The sequence below is a fragment of the Xenopus laevis genome, chromosome 8S (genome assembly GCF_017654675.1).
Source record: "Xenopus laevis strain J_2021 chromosome 8S, Xenopus_laevis_v10.1, whole genome shotgun sequence".
Classification (NCBI taxonomy): domain Eukaryota; kingdom Metazoa; phylum Chordata; class Amphibia; order Anura; family Pipidae; genus Xenopus; species Xenopus laevis.
The window spans coordinates 31,659,171-31,678,628 of NC_054386.1; the positions used below are offsets into that span (position 1 = coordinate 31,659,171).

The window sequence follows — 19,458 nt, forward strand, 5'->3', positions numbered from 1 at the left end:
CCCATCTGTATTCGAAACCCCCCATTACGTTAGAAAGAGTGACAGCGGGCTACAGCATTCCCAGTGTGCGGCTTCTCATTAAAGGTTTATCATTGCAGAGTACTGGGAAACCCCATTAAATAACAATATATGGTATATGTCAGTTAGTCTGCATGTATGTTTTTTAAGTATGGGAGGAGGAACACCCACTGGCAGCAAAGGCTTTCTGGCTGTGGTTGCCACTTTCTCTGGAAAAAAATACTGGCCTTCCTATATTTTTGCTGTTTCTTCCTATTAATAACACTGCCATCAAGTATCATTTTTACTGGCCAGGCCGGTAAAATACTGGCCAGGTGGCAACCCTATGTCTGTCCCAGCCAAAAAGCCCCCAGCACCCCCATGCCTGCTTAGTGGCTTTGCTCATGGAAGGGGTCTGGACCGGCAGGGCCCACAAGGTTTTTTCCCGGAGTCCCTCCGGCCCAGTCTGATCCTACCCACGAGGAGAACATACAGACTCCTTGCAGACAGAACCCTGGCTGGAATCTAACCCAGGACTGTGAAGCAACAACACTAAACAAAACAAGAGATGATTTAATTACACGTATTTGCGTAACTTATGAGTTCTCCCTTTATATTTCTTTGAGACTAGTAAGTGGCATTTATTAGAAGCATAACGAGCAAAATTAAATTTCTATCCAGTGACAGCCTGTAAGGACGCAAGTGCAGATATCATGTGCAACCGACATTATGTTCCCAGGGAAGGGCAATCGGGTGCATTTTGTTGCTGACATGGTTACTCAGGTCGGTACGTTGCCAGTTTTTATTGACTACTGTAGATAATTGCATTACTGGGGCAAATGAGGACAATGTATATGTCACAAAACAAGAGGGGCTTATTAGCTAGAGCTGGTCACACAGGCTCAATGACATGGCTGAAGACGGAAGGGCCAGATAGTGTGACATTTGCTGACACATGCACGGACAGACTAAATTGATGCCATTGCCAGCACAGCATCTTTAGCGGGGTGATTGACCTAAACTCTTATGGTCCCACAGAACAGGGTTGTTTGTACATGGAAAAAACTGCAGCTGTAGGACAGTGTGTGTATCATAAGGAGAGATGGTGCCTGTGGAAAAGTAGGTATAATAAGGCAAGATGGTGCCATGGAACATTATTTTAACTGACATAGGTTGGGCAACAGTGCTATAAAGTGTTACCCATGTTGCCTTAAAGTTGTCATATTTCTTTCCCTTATGTCCTACTGTCTCCATCTTGCTCTCATGATCTTGCCTGTCTATTGCTCATATTGCCTATTGTCCATTTCTCCAAACAGTCTCCTTCTTGTCCTACTCCATACTACCCTACAGTCTCAATTTCCCAAACAGTGTTCATATTGCCCTACTGTCTCCATCTTCCCCTATTCTCTCCATCTTCCCTTATGCTCTCCATCATTTTGTACTATCTCTATCTTCCCCTAGTGTCTCCATCTTCCCCTAATCTCTCCATCTTCCCCTACTGTCTCCATCTTCCCCTATTTTCTTCATCTTCCATTATGGTCTCAATATGTCCTACTGCATCAACCATCCTTTTCTATCTTCCCCTACTCTCTCCATCTTCCATTATGGTCATATTTCCCACTGTCTCCATATTGCCCTACAGTCTTCATCTTCACAAACATTGTTCATCCTCCTCTACTGTTTTCATCTTTCCTTACAGTCTCCATCTTTCCTACTGTCTCCATTTTGTCCTACTAAACATTCTCCATCTTGTACTACAATTGCTATTCCCCAATTTTCCTACCTACAGCTGTGGCCCTACTGGTCCCCCTAAAACAGTTGTACCTATATATACCAAAGTGTTTTTCTAAAGCATAACCCAAAGTTTAAAAATAAAATATACACTATAGTCCTTATTATGTTGAAAAGCTTATTTTTATGTCATTAGTAGCAGACCATGTGATGCCTGGGTGTTGCCTCCCCTTGCAAAATCTCTCTACTTGAAAAGAAACCACAAGCTGAGTGTTATTATTACACATTCCCAAATGTACCACAATAACCTCCAGCAATGAAGCCTGGGGCATCTAAAGCCTGAGCAGGACTCTGTGCCCAGCACCAAAATTAGCATTGCTGCCTTGCAGGCCCGACTGGCAATCTTTAGGTTCTGCCAAATGCCAGTGGGGCTGCTGTAGGGGGCTGTTTGGGAAGCCAGGCAGGCCCGGATTTGTGGAAAGGCCACCTAGGTCCGGGCCTAGGGTGGCAAGATTTTAGGGGGGCAGCATGCTCCCAACCACACCCACATTGGCTCAAAGACACTGGGGATGCCTTGGAGATACAATCATTTTTTAAATTTCCCGTGCACCAATCCCCATTGCTCTGGTCCAGATAATGAAAATTTGCACGAATAAAGGGGAGGGGACAGGGGCAACGAACGGCAGCGGGCCTAGGGGCACCCACTATGTAAATCCGGCCCTGAAGCCAGGACCTCACCTAACAAAGGTTCTAGGTTTGATCCAAGCCTGGGCAATAGCTGTCAGACACTTTCATTGGCTCCTGATAGAACTGACCCTACTGTATGTGACTGTCACAGGGACATTAGATTGTAAACTCCACTGGGGAAGGGATGGATGGAAATTATATATAATCTCTGTATTGCACTGTGGAATATGTAGGATCATTCTGATTGGCCTTTAGTTGCAGCCAGCCAATCATGTTATTATTATACTGACATGTAGGGGTTTAAAGTGCTAAATACTGTAAATAGATTAATTGCTTACATAGAACCAGGGACAGGTTCTCTCTAATAGGGAAACTACCTAGAATTCCTCATGCCTTAACCTCATTGTGCAACGCTGTTGGGAATCTTTTGATTTATCGCCATTGTTAGATAATTATATCGGCTGTTGTATAATGGCACGCCTGACATTCCTATTGGCTTTGCTGGCTTCCCGGCATTGCATCCTCTGGATTGGGTCGTTACGTAACAGAGAATATTCCAAGAGTAGGACAGAACATTGGCCCAAGCGCATGTCCCTGCCATGGAATGTCTGGTCTGGGGAGTAGTGATAGGTGAATTTATTTGCCAGGTGCAAATTTGCGGCGAATTTGCGATTTTTCGGCGAAGCGAAACGGCGCAAATTCGCCCATCACTACTGGGGTGCCATCGCTGCTATTGTGGCATCAGTAAATCATTCACCCCGTCACTGATGCTCTGTAAGGCTACAATATATATATATACATATATCTACAAATGCAATACTGATATATGAGGCTGCATGCAGTACATCCCATGCCCAATAAAATAACTGGGTGTTTGACCCTAAACTGGGTCCCATAAAGAGGAATAAAACCATAAATGTGGCTGTGACTGCATGATATTTCCCTAGTTAAGTTAATTTAATGGTTGCCATGGAGATGACATTTTGTGGAGGATTGTAGGTGATTTTTCCCCTGTTCTACCGTGTAGAACAATTCCTCTGCCTTCCTCGGTGATCCCATATGCCATGGCCAAGTACAGTATTTACAGCCTGATTTTACAGTAGGTCAGGGAGATGATTTCTTTTTCATTTCCCCCTTTTTTCAGAGTGGTTTCAGCCTTGCCAACGTTTTCATTATCTGGATACAACTTTCCCATAGCCCTTCTGTTGTGTTATAATCCCCTGATAAAACGACAGAAGGAGGCATGGTTTAGGAATAAAGGGGAATATCGTGACATGATGCCACTGGGGTCATAGTCAGGGGTACTGAAGTCTCCTTTGAAATGGCAACAACAACAGTCCATGTTTTGCGTCTGACCCTGTAGGCTGACGCTCACTCGCTCATGTTTAAAGCTGCTGTTTGGGCTCCTATTGGGGCACCTCGGTGCAGTTGCGGGTTTCCCAAGTGGCATATGTTTACCCATCATGGTGCATTTTGCCGACAGTAAGGGCCACAGTGCAAGTGCCGCTGTTTGTTTAGTGTGAAAGTGATCTCAGGCCAGTCCCTTGTGCCCAGTCACTTCCAGCTGTCCCTCCCTTTGTTGCATGGATGGAACAATAAGAAAGCAATCAGGCCGAGGTGGGGCCTTGCCTTTGATATGGAAATGTGGTTTGTGTTTGCTTGTGTGCTCCTGAGCATGTAGTCTGGGTGCCAGTGGGACATCTGGGGAAGTCACTCTAACTCACTAGAGCCAATAGAGGGAGCTGAGTGTGAAGTTAATGAGATTAGTGGCACCAGATTCAATTGTAGGGGTGCCTTTAATAACTGCAAATATCCAGCATTTCCATATTGAATACATGTCCAGCTACAGAGGAAGCAGATCCTGTGGTTGTTAAAGGGCCCATGAGGTATAGGGACACACAGACTGGTAAGCAGTTTCTATAACTGAAAAAAATGATTTAATCCCATTTTAGGGCAGAGAGCTAAAATAATTTTGCTGGGGGGGGGGGGACAGTAACTCCTAGTAGGGTAAATACTCTACAGAGCAGATCATGTGACTGTTGTAAGAGCACCAGGAAGGTGGGTGCCCCACATATCCTTCAAATTACCTGCACCACCTGATGCATCAGCGACTGGATTTGGGAGTAACATTGCCTACCAGCACCTGCACCCATTCCTCCTTCCAGCAACTGACTCACATTCCTGCTCCCTACTTTCCTGTTTTCCCCCAAATTCCAAAAACTATTATTGTTTCTGGCTCTGGGCTTGTGTGACTTAAGTGACTCCTCCTGCGCCGCAGGAAAGTGCAGGAAACAAAATTTTTCATGTAACAAAAAAAAAACTGGCATTTTCAAGGTTAATTATCTGTAAACATCCCTGGCGAAAAAGAACATGTTGCACTTGAGGGGGGTTTTTAATGTTCCGCTATATATATACATTTTCATGTGTTTGAGGAATGGGGCATGTTTAAAGGGGAACTAAACCATAGGAGTTTCTTTATTCTTACCGAGATCATCCAACAGTTCCTGCCCCAGTGGCGCTTACAATCTAAATTCCTATCACAGTCACGCACACTAGGGGCAGTTATATCCTGAGCCAGTTAACCTGCCTGTGTTTTGGGGCTGTGGGAAGAATCAAGGGAACCCATCCTTAATGCCGCCGTTTGATCTGCCAGTTCTGTGTTTGGGTAATCTGAGGCTATTATACACAAATAGAGGAAATAGAGGCAAGGAAAATAATCTCACAGCTGGCAGGAAACCTCTGTATAACCAAACTGCTCCCCTCCCACTTATTATTAGTATTACTTTGGGAAACCAACTAAGCAGGTTCTTTACAGGGAAAATATATAGAGTGGAGAAGTGACTACATGGCAGCTAAGGTTGAAATATGACACACATCTATCAGTTTCAGCCTTTTGCTCACATGTACCTGAGAGACAACAGAGCAGGGTGACTGATACCCCATTGTTTCTATATATCTGTAACCTTGTTATGAGCTAAGGGGGCCCGTCTGAAGGTCAGTTAGGGGGAGATTTGGGGTGAGTGATTATTTGTGCCTTTAGAACTATAGCAGGGTTACTGTTACCCCAATATATATATATATATATATATATATATATTGTTTGGTGAGGAGGAAATACTGTAATTATATTGAACTAGTTTAATATATAAGGCTGTGATATAAATAAATCAAATACATATATGTCAGCGCTGTGATTGATGACATCAATTACATGGTGACTGGACACGTCATTATCAGTCCGTGATGTCACACAGCACCTTATAAGAAAAGTGAATATAAAATAAAAGGTACATCGCTTTCCAGTTGGCAGCTACTGACTATTCTTTACCAATTGGAATCAATTTCCCATTTCTGACTTGTCACTTTCACCTGAAATAAACAGAAAGGGAAAATGAAAAGTGAATTTATTGAATCCAATTCCGTATCCAGACGATTCCCAGGATTATACATATATTATATATATACATAAAGCCGGCCCCCCGTAGATAGAGGTCTGATGACGAGATCCAGTGCGGGTTTTCGCTCTGCCTTGTGTGACATCACGGGAGGTGGGCGGTCCCCAGGGCGTAGTTAATGGCAAATGAGCGAGTAGCGGAGATCCCGGGGCAGAGAGACTTTACGCTGCAGAGTAGCAGGAGAAGCTTCACAGTGGAACGTTCCATTCTACTCGGGAGGCGCCCGCACGGATGCAGGGGGAACTCCATGGATACAATGAGCTGATACCCCCCATTTCTCCCCATGATTTACCTGATGTTGCTGGAGCCCCAACATGACAAGTCATGCTCCCCGGACAAGATGTTTGAGTGCACCGCCAGGAAGATGAGGAGCCTGTGGGATGGTGTCAGGTTGGAAGTGGCCGGGGAAGGCAGCCCTGTGATACTCAGCAGCTTCACCCAGCTGGACCCCGACCTGCCCCCTCTACAGGTGAGATCCTGTTGCCCTTTCCTGCCATCCCTTTAACTGCACTAGGCTCCCAGAGGATGCTGGGAGATGTAGTTCATCATGAAAGTCTAGCCTCTCTTTACTATTGGACTGGACTCGTTGGACTACAGCTCCCAGCATCCTCTGAGAGCCTAGTACAGCCTTCAGCAAGGCATGGGTTTAAGGGGCAGGATGGAGGGTTTGATACAATGTATCCTCAGGGTATGCTCAGGAAGTATCCAGCATGTGGATTTTGAAGTGCAGTTGGTCTGTGTGGCCAGTTGGGGGCCCTCCAGCTGTCATCTATCTCCCAGCCTTGGGGATTGCTTACTGGTCTGTATTCATTCCTTCCCAGTGTGCTTTATATGTTTACATACAGCTGGCCTATAGAGTGTAGCAATCACTTCTTGTATGTAATCTCTATGACAGCGCTAACACTAATGTACTGGCCTTCTTGTATGTAATCTCTTTAACAGCACTAGCACTAATGTACTGGCCTATTGAGTGTAGCAAATCAAATGACTGCAGGGAAGTGGCATGTGGCAACGGTGTGACTACACGGAACTGGCATATTCAGTGCAGAAATGCAATGGTTACAAGGAGCTGGCACGTTGATTGTTGCCGATTGGATGCCAGAGGAACCTGTCTATTGAGTGTAGCAAATGGCTGCATGATCCAGCTTGGTTTGCTGGCAGAATATAATAGAACAAATGTATTGCTCTGGTTGCAGGAAGGGCTATGCCACAAGAATGTTAATCATGAGTGGATTATAATGGGGTCCAAACCCCCCTCTTTTTATAGGGGCTGTTCTTTCATTTCTGTGGCCCCTTGACTGTAAAAGAGATTAGTTGATCAAAGGCCGCAGAGAGCAGACGGTGTCGGGAGCCAAAGTACAGAATTCCTGGCATATCCATTTCCATTATAATACTGTACTGGCATCGTACCCGCTGTACCAGCCGTCTGCCCGTTCCCAGGTGCGGGGGGGGGGCGTTCATATCAATATATTAAGGGGTCGTTTAGCATTTATTTCCCCCCACGTAAACAAACAACTGCAGACACATGCTTGGGGGTGCCCATGAGTAAATATCCATAGGGGCCCGCTCAAGGGGCACACTCATTCTTTGCTCTGGCAGAATATTCATCAGCCAATGGGATGTGAGTGCTCCATTTCATTATTAAGGGTCGGCAATACCTTTTATTGGCTAACTGAATTGCAAGCTTTTAAATTGGCCAACGCAGGTCTTTTTTCAACCTCAGCTGCTTGAATACTGTGACCATTCCATCAGTGAATTGCGCTGGGCTGTAATAGAATTTAGAAGGGGGGCTGAAAGCCTATACATAGAATAGGATCCCAGCAATTACACAATGGTTTGCTCTAAAAGACTCATATAATGGGGTCCTGGGTTCGATTCTAGCCAGGGTTCTATCTGCAAGGAGATTGTTGGTTTTCTCCAGGTACTTTGGACTGATGTATAAAGTCTGTGCAGCACTGGGGAATATGTCAGTGCTATATAAATAAAGAATAATAACACTACTGTTCCATGTGGCCACAATAGATGAGGTCAACATTATTGCTTGTCCTTAGGCAGTGATTTCCTTTGTTTAAAGGCCAAGCAATACCACAGTAAAAATAAATTAGATCACAGAGTTGTATGGGGTTTTCTTTTTTATTGTCCTGCAACCCCAGAGAGAGAGAGAGGGAGAGAGAGAGAGAGAATTCCACTCTTAATTATTTCTACGCTGTCATTTGGGAACAATGTCATCGGAAGTGACAGGATGGTGTCGCTGACAATTGGGCTCCCATTGAACGAATCATTCGATGGTATTCACATTGGTTGCTTCCGAAAAATAGAGACTCAGAACTTGCACCTGATTCTTCTTAGCTCGTATCAGATAAAGCTATGTATTCTATATGATATAGCCAAAGATGGACGTGCTTTTGTCAATTGTGTTTCCTTGTATTAAGGGGATAGTTCCCCTTTAAATCGACTTTTAGTATAATGTAGATAATGATATTCTAAACCAGCCTGTAATTGTATTTTTTTTTTTAAATTAGTATTAGCATTTTGTTTCAGAGCTCTCCAGTTTGGAATTTTATAAGCTATCTGGTTTCTATGGGACCCATTATCCCCTAGCAACTAGGCTGTGGTACGAATGAGAGGCTGGAGATGGGCTGAATAGATATATATAAATAACAAAAAATTGTAGCCCTGGAGAACAATAGTTTTTTTTTTTTTTTGGCTGCCCGGGTCAGAGACCCACCCAAAAAACCAGTGAGTGGGAGAGATAAGTAAGCTCAACTAAAAAAGAGCAAACAAAACCATTCTTTTTTAAAAAAATCCATAAATACATTAAAGCTGAGTATCAATGGCAAGATAAAACAATCCAGGACTATTAAAGGTTATTGAATTCAAATTTGTAATTATTTCCATTCGTCGATGTTATCAGGGGGTCTCAGTTGGTTGTTCCCACAGTCAGAGCGTCCCCGTGTTTTATCTGTGTCTCTATCAGATCTTTCCCTGGGCATCTGCTCAATGGTTTTTGTCTGGTCACTTCTGAAAGGAATTTCTGACCAGAATCTGTGCTCTCTAATTAACCCTGGGGTTCGGGAGTTTGATCCCAGACAGGACACTATCTGTGTGCCATAGGTATCATCTCCCCGCGTCTGCGTGGGTTCCTCCAGGTACTCCCAAAAACACACAAGCGGGTGACTGTGATAGGGACCATAGATTGTAAAGTCCACTGGGGCAGGAAAGATGAATAGTAAGTGCTACCGACTTTTATCCAGTGCACTCAAATGCTTGTTTACTTGCCCTTTTGATTGACACTTTTTGGACCTACTCAAATATTTCTTTCTAATTAAAGCTTGAGATCTGTAATTAAAAATAATATTAATTCATTAAAGTGATGAAAGGGACTGTGCCTCGAGCATTGCCCATCTGCTTATGAATGCTACTGACTAGGGATGCACCGAATCCACTATTTTGGATTTGGCCGATCCCCTGAATCCTTTGCGAAAGATTAGGCAGAATACCGAATCCGAGCCCTAATTTGCATATGCAAATATGCAAATTAGGGATGGGAAGGGGAAACTTTTTACTTCCTTTTCTGACAAAAACTCACACAATTTCCCACCCCTAATTTGCATATGCAGATTAGGATTTGGATTCAGTTCGGCTGGGCAAAAGGATTCCGCCGAATCCTGCTGAAAAAGGCCGAATCCGGGATTTGGTGCATCCCTACTATTGACTGGCATGTTGTGGCCTGAGCTAATCACAATTTAGGACAGAGAAACGGGGTCCGATTCAGGGAGTTTAGTCGCCCGGCGACAAATCTCCTCTTCTTCAGGGCGACTTATCTCCCTGAACTGCCTTCCCGCCAGCTAGATTGAAATTGCTGGCTGGATGGCACTCGGAGCGCTTCGTTTTCCGAAGTTGTCCGAAGTTTCCTCATGAGGCAGACAGACAATCACATCTCTCTTTTCAGGCAGCACTACTATGTGCTGATGCCTTTCTATATAAACTCTGTTTATATGACCGAGTTCAAAAGTAGGGGCATAGGATTTGTGTCTCTAACAACCCCCCTCCCCAAAGCTGCTCCCTCTGCCTCCCCCCACCTACCCCAACCACAAATCACATGGCTGCACTAATGCCTTGCAGATGCTGCCTGGCTGCTTTCATCTTCCTCTCCAAATTCCTCTGCATCCTTTCTGGGATACAGGGATGGAGCTGCTCCCAGGATAGTTGGGGGGGGGGGGTAGTTGTGAAGGCTAAGGCTCTAACACTATGGTAGCAGCTCATGCATCAGAGCTTTACTGTGCACCCATAGCTGCACCCTCTTCCTTCAAATCTTTGCTTGACTTCTCCCTGTATTCTACCACTGCTCTTCTCCATCTTTGTCCCCTCTTTGCACCCCCCAAAGACCCTCTGCCACAATGCAGTTCCCTGGCTGAAATAATGGATTACAGGCTGCACGCTAGCGAGAGCAATGTGGCATTTATAAATTGCATTTAATACGAGCTTTGGAACACTTAAAACATTTGGAGTTGGCAAGTAGCCCCCCTTCCTTATCAGAGTCGCCATCAGGTCAGTGTCCTTAGAAAGCAGCTCGGCTGGAGAGCACTGACTGCAGGAAACATCTCAAATTTCAGCTTTGGGAACATTTTGATAGTTGAGAAATTTTGCTGAATATGCAGATCCCCCCTTACTATTGGCTTGCAACAAGGAAAGGAGGGACAAAATAGCCCTAAACTGAGTCAAACCAAATTCCCAGCATCCTTTACTAGTTGGAAAAGTCAGGCCAGATGCTGGTCTAATTATACCAGTACCAATGTGTTCTGTATGTATCAATAGTGCTTGTATGTATATGCAGTCAGTGATGTCACCTATACAGATGATATCACAGTTGAGTCTATGCCAGTGGATTCTGCAGCTCTTTCATATCCCACTGGATCAGTCCATTTAGACCAAGAGAGGATTCTTGTTATTCTGCAACCAGGAGATAAAATATTTGCTTTCGTATAGGGTGAGACAATGCTTACTTAGTCGGCTGCTCTGATTGGCTTCTTGCTGAGCTCATTGTTCTGCGGGCGATGAAAGGAAAATGGAAATTCTGATGTTTGTGTTGTGTATGTTATGATGTAAGCACTATCCCAGGATGCCCCTTGCTGTATGGAACCACGTAGCATGCAGTTGAATCCACATAACCCTGATCCCTGAACCCCTGCTGCCTTGGCCACCTGTTGTGAAGCTATTCTAGAGCAGAGCAGCACATGGCTCTGAGAGCGAATGGCAGAAACGCGGCACCAATCGGCATCTCTGTTATTGTTGCTGCAGGGGAGAGGGCATTGATGTAAAAAAGCATGTCAGTCAATAACCTAGATAGGGAAAGTGTTTTTTTTGTTGGCATGGGAGGCTGGGATGAATTTATGGATATAGTTAAATGAATTGGATTTGCAAAGGCTCTGTAGTGTAGCTGAGGATTCTGGGAAATGTAGTGTAGCCACTGTGTGCAGGCTAACATTGACTCTGGGAAACAGTAAAATGTATTTTATTTACCCTTTAACCCAATGCTACTGTTTTAATAGGTAACATGGAAATATACAAAGGGCCCAGATGATCAGTTATTGGGTGGAGTTCCCCTTAAAATATATGTGTGTCAGCGTAATTTCAGATGCCTGTTATGTTTAGTTCCCCTTTAATTTGCATTCCCGCCCCCGGGATATTATATTTCAGCGGGATCCTGCTGGAGAGAGAGTTGTTATGGGACCAGATGATCCAGCTGGAATCTGGCTTATTTTCATTGGCTGCGCTTGCGTTGCTCCAGCTGCACAGCCGCGTGTCTATCCGGGAAGGAGCAGCCCTGCTAGGAGCCCAGTCCTCACAAGAACTTGGATGGATGGGTTTATTTTAATGTACTTAGCAGTGTTCTTGTGCAGCTTTGTTAGGAAGTGTTCCACTAACAAGCTTAGCCCTTTGTCTGTGCAGATTGGAACTGCTATATGATAAAATCTGCACCATAAGGAATGTTTGGGTTCCCTACTACAACTTACATGGCAAGGCTGTTCCACCACCGGGGAGCTGGGTTATTAGTTCACAGCCTATGGGGGGCCCCAATGTTAAACACTCTGATTCATCGAATCCCTCCATGCCCACCAGTAGCATTGAGTCAGCATCGGAATGGGCCACTCCAGAACACTGAGGGTCCTCTATCACCGTGGGCATAGATGGTCCTTATGTTTATCTTTTCCATGTGCCAATTTCCGACTGGACCCGACTAAGGTTGTGTTTTTATATACGGTATTTGCCCCTGCTTAGGGTCACTGCTGATTTTGGAGCTGCTGGCACCTGCTGCTTCTTCTTTCTATGTTTGCAATTTGTAGTCTGTCAGATTTAGGATCTATCCAACTGCCTTGGATTGGACTCGCCGAAAGCCGATATTGTGCCGTAAGTTTCCATAACATATTGGCTGCATATCTGACTTATTAAGTTGCCAGATGGAAAAATTCACCTGCCTACACTCATTATAGACACAAGACTGCGGCAAATTGGCATCATATTGGGTGCAGCTTTCATCTGAGTCTGTTGGGTCCAAGTTTTCAGCAGCCTCAAATAGGAGCTGGCATACAGCGGCTGGCGTGCTCAAGGATTTACTTGCCTAAGCACGCTGTGCGTCTGTCTCAAGCAGCATGTAGGTGCAGACGAGTTCTGACTGTATGTTCTAAGAACTTACTAAAAGAGCTGCAGCACATTGTTCATATCTGTAATGGATTCATAAATAAACTATGGAACCAAGCTCCTGTGGTTTGGCCAGGCAAGTGTCTGGTGCTGGTTTCAGAGGTATCAAATCAAGAAATGAAACTAAAGAGGGGAGTTTGAAATGTATGACATAAATAGGTCTGTGGCTGTTTATTGTCTCTGCACTGTAGATTCTGACTCCTGAAACAATGTTGCTTACAATTCTTTTTTTTTTTTTTTTTTCATTGCGGCTAGAGATGCCCTTTAAGTGAAAATACCATACTCACCTTCTGCTCTGATTCATATCTAAGTAAATCAACTCTCACTTAAGAAACCACCACGAGGGATAATGATTATGCGTGTCAATCTATTCTTTGCACCTCAAGCTAAAATCTTATAAGCTGCAATGCAGAATTGGAGTTTTTAGGTGTTTTCCGAAGGGTATCGCAACCACCACCAGCCCTTCAGTGTGTCTTCTAATGTAAAGGAATTATAGGAAATAGATTTATACTGTATGATTTACTACCATGTAGTGTCTGTGTTGTAAAGTAAGTATGTTATTAATAGGTCAGGTATATTACGGAGAGATGGTGCCTATAGTAACAGTGGGATAATAGTCTCTGGGAAGGGAGTGTGACTGTGAGATAGTAGGGAGAGATGGTGCCTATAGTAACAGTGGGATAATAGTCTCTGGGAAGGGAGTGTGGCTGTGGGATAGCAGGTATAGTAGGGAGAGATGGTGCCTATTGTAACAGTGGGATAATAGTCTCTGAGAAGGGGCTATGGCTTTGGGATAGCATGTATAGTAGGGAGAGATGGTGCCTGTAGTGTAATAGGAAAAACAATTGATGATATTTAAACTCAGTCCAATTGTAGTCAGCTGCTCACATTGTTTACTCTTGATGTTCCGTGATAAACAGTATCATTTTCTCAAGGTACTACCTGTGGTGGCTCCAGCTGCAGCTCGACTGCTTGAAACAAGGGCATGTTCATTAGACTTTTCCTTTTGGATGCCTGGACAGAAATACTTTTTGATGTGTGCCAATGTACTACTGATATTTGCTACCACATTTTGGCATGTTGGAGATGCTCTTTAGATGAGGTCAACCTCATCTGTTACTTTGTTTCAGACACCGACTGCTACAGTTTGGTTCTCAAGTCAGGACTGAAATATTCTGTTGGATTTTGAGTTGGACATTAAGTGGTTGTAGTTTTAAAAGAATGAATGAGAGGCTTAAAAATTAATCTTGGTTTTTAGGTCTTTCTGGTCCTTTATTAGATCAGTGCTTGTCTGATCTTTTGAGATCAAGGTCCCCTTGGAGGTCCAATCCAATCTCTTTGTAATTAGGAATTTAAGTGAATCTAGGAGATCTCATGTCATCCAAAGTGACCTTGGAGCTTGCCCACTGCTGTAGGTCCCTGGTGGGAGGCAGCTTCACAGTTTGGAAACCGCTACATTAGAACATACTAGGGATGACCATTGATGATCATGTAGAACTGTTCTGTGGGTTCCTCTGTTGTTGCCTTGGCTTTCCAAATTGAAATGTTTCTTCTGCTTCCATAGATATCATCAAAACTTTTTTTTTCATAATTTGTTGAGAAATCGTTAGTGGGAGTTTGACGCCTCTAGTTCCTTTTTGTAGCTGTTATGAGAATAAGCATGCAAAACCACTTCTGCCTGCAAATATTGTGTTTTCCCTTTCATTTCCTCCAACTTTGTTTAAAAAAAAAAAACAAAAAACAGATGGGCAATGGGAGAGGGTGGGCTTCACGTCTAATAATAAACCCAAGAAGCCAACAAGTATTAATTACGAGCAGAGCTAATAGTAGGCTGGAGTGTTGAAGCTAATGTTTACCAATGCAAACATGAAATCAATTCATAGCAAACTCTAGAACAGGAGAAGTCAACTGTCGCTCCCAGCATCCCTGGTGGGGGGAAATTGAGGAAGTTCCTGAACCCCAACAATTGCCTTTTCCTCCAGCAAAATGTAGCCTTTCTGGCATTTTGCTTCAGATCCTTCTATTTCAACATTTTAGTGTTCCCCTTCTTCCTGCAAGATGTGAGGAATAGCAAGCATTGCTAAGGAAACTGCATATGGTAGTATTTTCAGCTGACCTATATTTGAGTGGGATGGAATTGCAGGAGGCCTTGCTGCTCTCCAAGGGGCTGTTAGCATTCCAGAAACTCTCAATATTGCTGCCTTTTCTCTTTTGTGTTCAGTCACATGCTCCTTTTGCAGAAGTCAATTCACTGTTCCTTGATAGACCCTCATGCTTTGTCTTTGTTCTTTTTAAACTGAGTGTTGAATATCTCTACACAGGCCTTGGTTCCTTCTTGTATGTGTTTATAGCTGGATCATTCAGTAAAAGCCTTACTACTGCTCTTACAGAAGCTATTTAACCCTCAGACTGCTTTTACTAAGGCCCACCCCACATCACTTACTACTCTGCCTGTACCAGGATCTACAGTGGAGTTATGTTAAAATCATTTGTTTGCAATGTAGCAAGCATTTGAGTTGGTCCTAACTCACTTGCAGGTTACTGGGTGTGGATATTCTTCTATTATGTAATGAGCAAATAAACCTTTATAAAATATTTGTACAGGTAAGTGCCAGACACAAATCTGTCTAAATCCAGCCTATGGTTTTCAGATGTATAGCACATTGTGTCCTGTGTATTGCCTCGCTGTAACCTGACCAACCCAGGTGGCTTGTAAAGAAAGGAGAACTTTTCTTTTAAATGAATCTAAAATGGAACACTTCTTTCATGGCATACATTTTTTGCAATGGTTCATGTATAGAGAAAAATAGATCTGTACCATACTATCAACATCTTTTGTCTTCCTATTTTCCTCTACTTAAAACTTTGTTTTGTGTACAAAAAAAATGCTGCAAATTTTCCCCTAACCCTGTGCAAGGGAAAATCAATAAAACTATGGAGGGAGTTGTGACGTGTATGTCTGTGATACCCCATTCCTTTGTCAGTTGAATATCATTGCTCTCTTCTTGTGACCTTAATTTACAGCAATGCCTGAAAAATCCTGCATTCGGCTCTTCTGTAGCAGCTAATAATAAATAAATTGTAGCGTCTTCTTCAAAGAGCAAAAATTTGGCCTGCCAGCCACAAAAGAAACCTTCTCTGTGACATGTCACTTTCTTGATTGCTCAGGACAGGAAATCTGTACCAGTGGGAGGGAAAGTCTCCAAAGAGGGAATTCAGCCAGATATCCATTGTTGCTGGTATAATCAGTCACAGGCTGCTGAACCATGCAATAAAGAGCTTTTATCACAGGCTACTACCCTGCATTATATTCACTTCATCTCCTTACTGGGTCACTTTAACTGTGCGCCTGCTGCCGGCTGACATGATGTTTGCAACTATAGTTTCTTCTATGTACAGAGCGTTATAGTCTCTATATTAATCTGTATAATTTAGTTACATTTATAAGGGAGATTTTGTACAAGGAAGACCTCCTTTGCTTGGTTCCCACAGGTGGCTTCTTATCCAAAAAAAAAAAATGGATTATTCTGAGATCTTCTTGTTACACTGAGTTTGAAATTGAGATGTCACAGAGGCGTTTGGCCAATTAGTAAACATGGCAACACGGAAAATTATATTCTTGACTTTTTTTTCCTGCTGGGAACCATCTGTAAGGAACAGGTTTGGTTGGCAGGTTCCTGTTTCAAAGGGAAAAAAATAGGCTGAGCAAAGCTTCTATGCTGTGTTGCTTTTCTTACACACGTGCTCACAAGATATAGAAATGGCCACCCTCATTTTGTTATCTAATAAAATCACCTCACTCGCAGGGTAAAAAACGCCAGATTTAGGCCTTCCAGGCCCTAGCGACAGGGCTTCCTGGTTAAGGACTTAAGTCTGTGTAAATGTCACACAAAATGGTTATCACAGGCTTCCCTGCTGCCCGTGAAAATGGTTCCTTCTCCTCAAGTCAAGCAAACTTGTTTCCACAAACAAGATTTCTCCCCCTTGCTTTCAGTGAAAATGGTTTCCTCAGGTTTCAAAACCAGACCACTGTAATACCAAACGGTTACCACATGCTTCTTATGGTTTGAGACAGAACAGTTTCCTCAGTTTCCCCTAGAGAATAATAGCTAGGCCCTAGCGACAGGGCTAAGTCTATGTAAATGTCACACAAAATGGTTATCACAGACTCCCCTGGCATCCATGAAAATGGTTGTTGCTGCTTCATGGGAGAGACAGACTGACTTGTCACTTTCTGACTGAAATATAGATTGGATCTTCCCGTCTGTTTTGTATAGCAGCACTGTGTATCTTGCATAATGGTTGTTTCTGACACGTTGGATGGGTTGCTGGGAAGGCCGCTCCGCCGGGAGACATTTTGCTGCTGCTCGGCGTGAGTTTAGTATTGTTTTATCTCGTAAATAGCAGGAGATTGTCAGCTCATGGGTGTGGCGTGTCCTGTATCAAGAAAATTGGCCACTCCAAAGGTCTTTGGTGGACGTTAATAAATAGTTCCTAATCTATTATTGTTAGTGGCATTGAGATAAATATGACAGAAATTCTCTATTCCTGAGAATGGAATAAGCTGCACAATTTCACTATGTGACCCCTTTACGCATTTCTTTTTGCACAAAAATATATATATATTTTTTTTAATTCCTTCCATTCAGTTCAGTCATTCACTATGAGGGTTAAGTGCAGGGTCGCCAGGTCTAATTTTCAAAAACCAGCCAAAGTCAGCTACAAAAGCAGCCCAAAACAGCCAAGAGGCACTTCAAAAGTAGCCCAAAAATAACACATATGCAGTGAAAAAAAGTCTAAAATATAAATGAATATATGTTAAAATATGCCTATTTTCAAATTTTCGCTGTTTCACAAAATTTTGCCATGAAGCAAAATGGGACAAATTCGCCCATCTCCAGGGGCATAACTACAGAGGAGGGCCCAGGAGGTATAGGGGTCCCATAAGGCCCTAATACATATACAATTTCAATAAATATTGCTAAAATAGGTCAACTTCTAGACATTTTGGTTGCCAGCAGATTTTTTGCCCCAAAATTGTCTGAAATTTAGGAAAATCAGATAATGTGAGACGGGACACTGGGGTGCAGAGCCCAAAATCTGGTACCTCCCAACTTCTACACAAGTCAGTCCCATTTAGGTATGCACCGAATCCAGGATTCGGTTTGGGATTTGGGCCAAATCCTTCTGGCCCGGCCGAACCCATCTGATGCAAATTCGGATTTGATTCGGTATTCGATCTTTCGCGAAGGATTTAGGGGTTCGGCCGAATCCACAATAATGAATTTGGTGCATCTCTAGTCCCATTGAATGCTGGATATTGTAGTCTTACATTAAACATTACCCAACAAGCATTGGGAGATGCAGGCTCGCACATTAGGGCAAAAAAAACTTTGGCTGAGTTTCCAAAGTACAAACCAACAAAATGCCCAAAATTACCCCAAATCTGTACCTTGGCTAATTTGTACTTTCAAAACCCACCCGGGCTTTAAATTAGTAGCCCAATTTGTCCGGAAAACCACCAACCTGGCAATCCTGGTTAAGTGTAATATAAGCTGGGGACTTTTTTTCCAGCCAGCTTTGTGGCATACAAAAAGGATTCTTTCTCTGTCTTTCCCTGTGCTTTTTATTGTGTGTTGTCACAAGACCAAGGGAGTAACATCTCTCTGGAGAATAGATAACCTCTAAAAATATTTATTCTGGCACCAAGTTCTGTAAGATATTGTTAGGGTGGCTCAGAGTTGCCAAATAATGTTCATTATTACAATGAATGCTGGGTATTACCCAGAATGCCACTGCAAGAACCTGTAGCTGAGGACGATGTCCCTAACACACATAATAAAACAAGAGTCATAATAGTGAGTGACTAATAATCGTGGCAGCGTAACCACAAAAGCTCTTTCAGTGTCGGGTGGGCGGATTTCATTCTGAGTCACTGGATTTTTTTTTTTTTTAAAGAATGCTTTTTTTGATTTTCAACAAAAAAAAATAAAAGGTTATAGAAGTATAAAGGAAGAAAAACAAGAAATAATAGTCGGCAAAAAGGGGGCTGGAGGTAGGAAGGTCAATCATATCGAAGGTGCGAGTGATTCTGTCCATGGAGACCATAAAGGTGGCCATAGACACACAGATCCGATCATACGAAACGAGGATTCATACGATTTTCGGATCGTGTGTGGCGTGTGCCAACATCTTTCGTCCAGCGGAGATCGGTCATTTGGTCGATCGGTCAGGTTTGATTTTGACCCGACCGATCCCGCTGGAGCTCATGGCACATCGTAATCTGATCGTTCGGCCATACGGCCGAACAATCAGATTACCCCCGACATAGCCATGCCTGTTAATGGCATATCGGGGAAAGATACGCTCGTTTGGCAACATCGCCAAACGAGCGGATCTTTGCATCTATGGCCACCTTTAGTCTTCAAATTTTCCCGGACAACCTCTTGCCATATAAGTAAGTTTGTAAAGTTCCAACTGAGAGTTAACAAGAGCAATCCATTTCCGCAAGGTTGGTGGCGATGGTCCCATCCAGTGGAGAGCTATAGTTTTTTCCCGTAGAAAAAAAGCAGTTTCATTAAGTGTCTAGTTCTTAGGCTGGCCATAGACGCAACGATCCGATCGTACGAATCGTGGATTCGTACGATTTTCGGACCGCGTGGAGGTCCTGACATTTTTTTGTCCGGCGGAGATCGGTCGTTTGGTCAATCGGACAGGTTAGAACATTTCTGTCGCCTGCCGATAATATCTCTGCATGTATTGCCGATCGTATGATTTTCAGAGGGAGACTGTCACCAGCTTTGTCTATCGTATGATTGCTGTCAGGGGCAGAACATTGGCTGATCTGTTCTTTTACTACTTTATTAGATCGGAATGGTAAGACTTT

At 43.4% G+C, this 19,458-nt stretch overlaps 1 protein-coding gene across 7 annotated transcripts in view; it reads left to right on the forward strand.

The window, feature by feature from the left end:
• Nucleotides 1-19,458, forward strand: part of ralgds.S (ral guanine nucleotide dissociation stimulator S homeolog) — an 81,170-nt gene that overhangs the window by 45,510 nt on the left and 16,202 nt on the right. For 2 of the 7 annotated variants that reach the window (XM_018232624.2, XM_018232628.2), the window contains exon 1: nt 5,999-6,339. The exons of 3 other annotated variants lie outside the window; for them this stretch is intronic. In XM_018232624.2, the coding sequence (XP_018088113.1) occupies nt 6,154-6,339 (186 nt within the window). In that variant the 5' untranslated portion in view covers nt 5,999-6,153. Of the gene's footprint in view, nt 1-5,997; nt 6,340-19,458 lie in introns of those variants that run through there. 2 more of the 7 variants (XM_018232626.2, XM_018232625.2) reach the window with 2 other exon arrangements.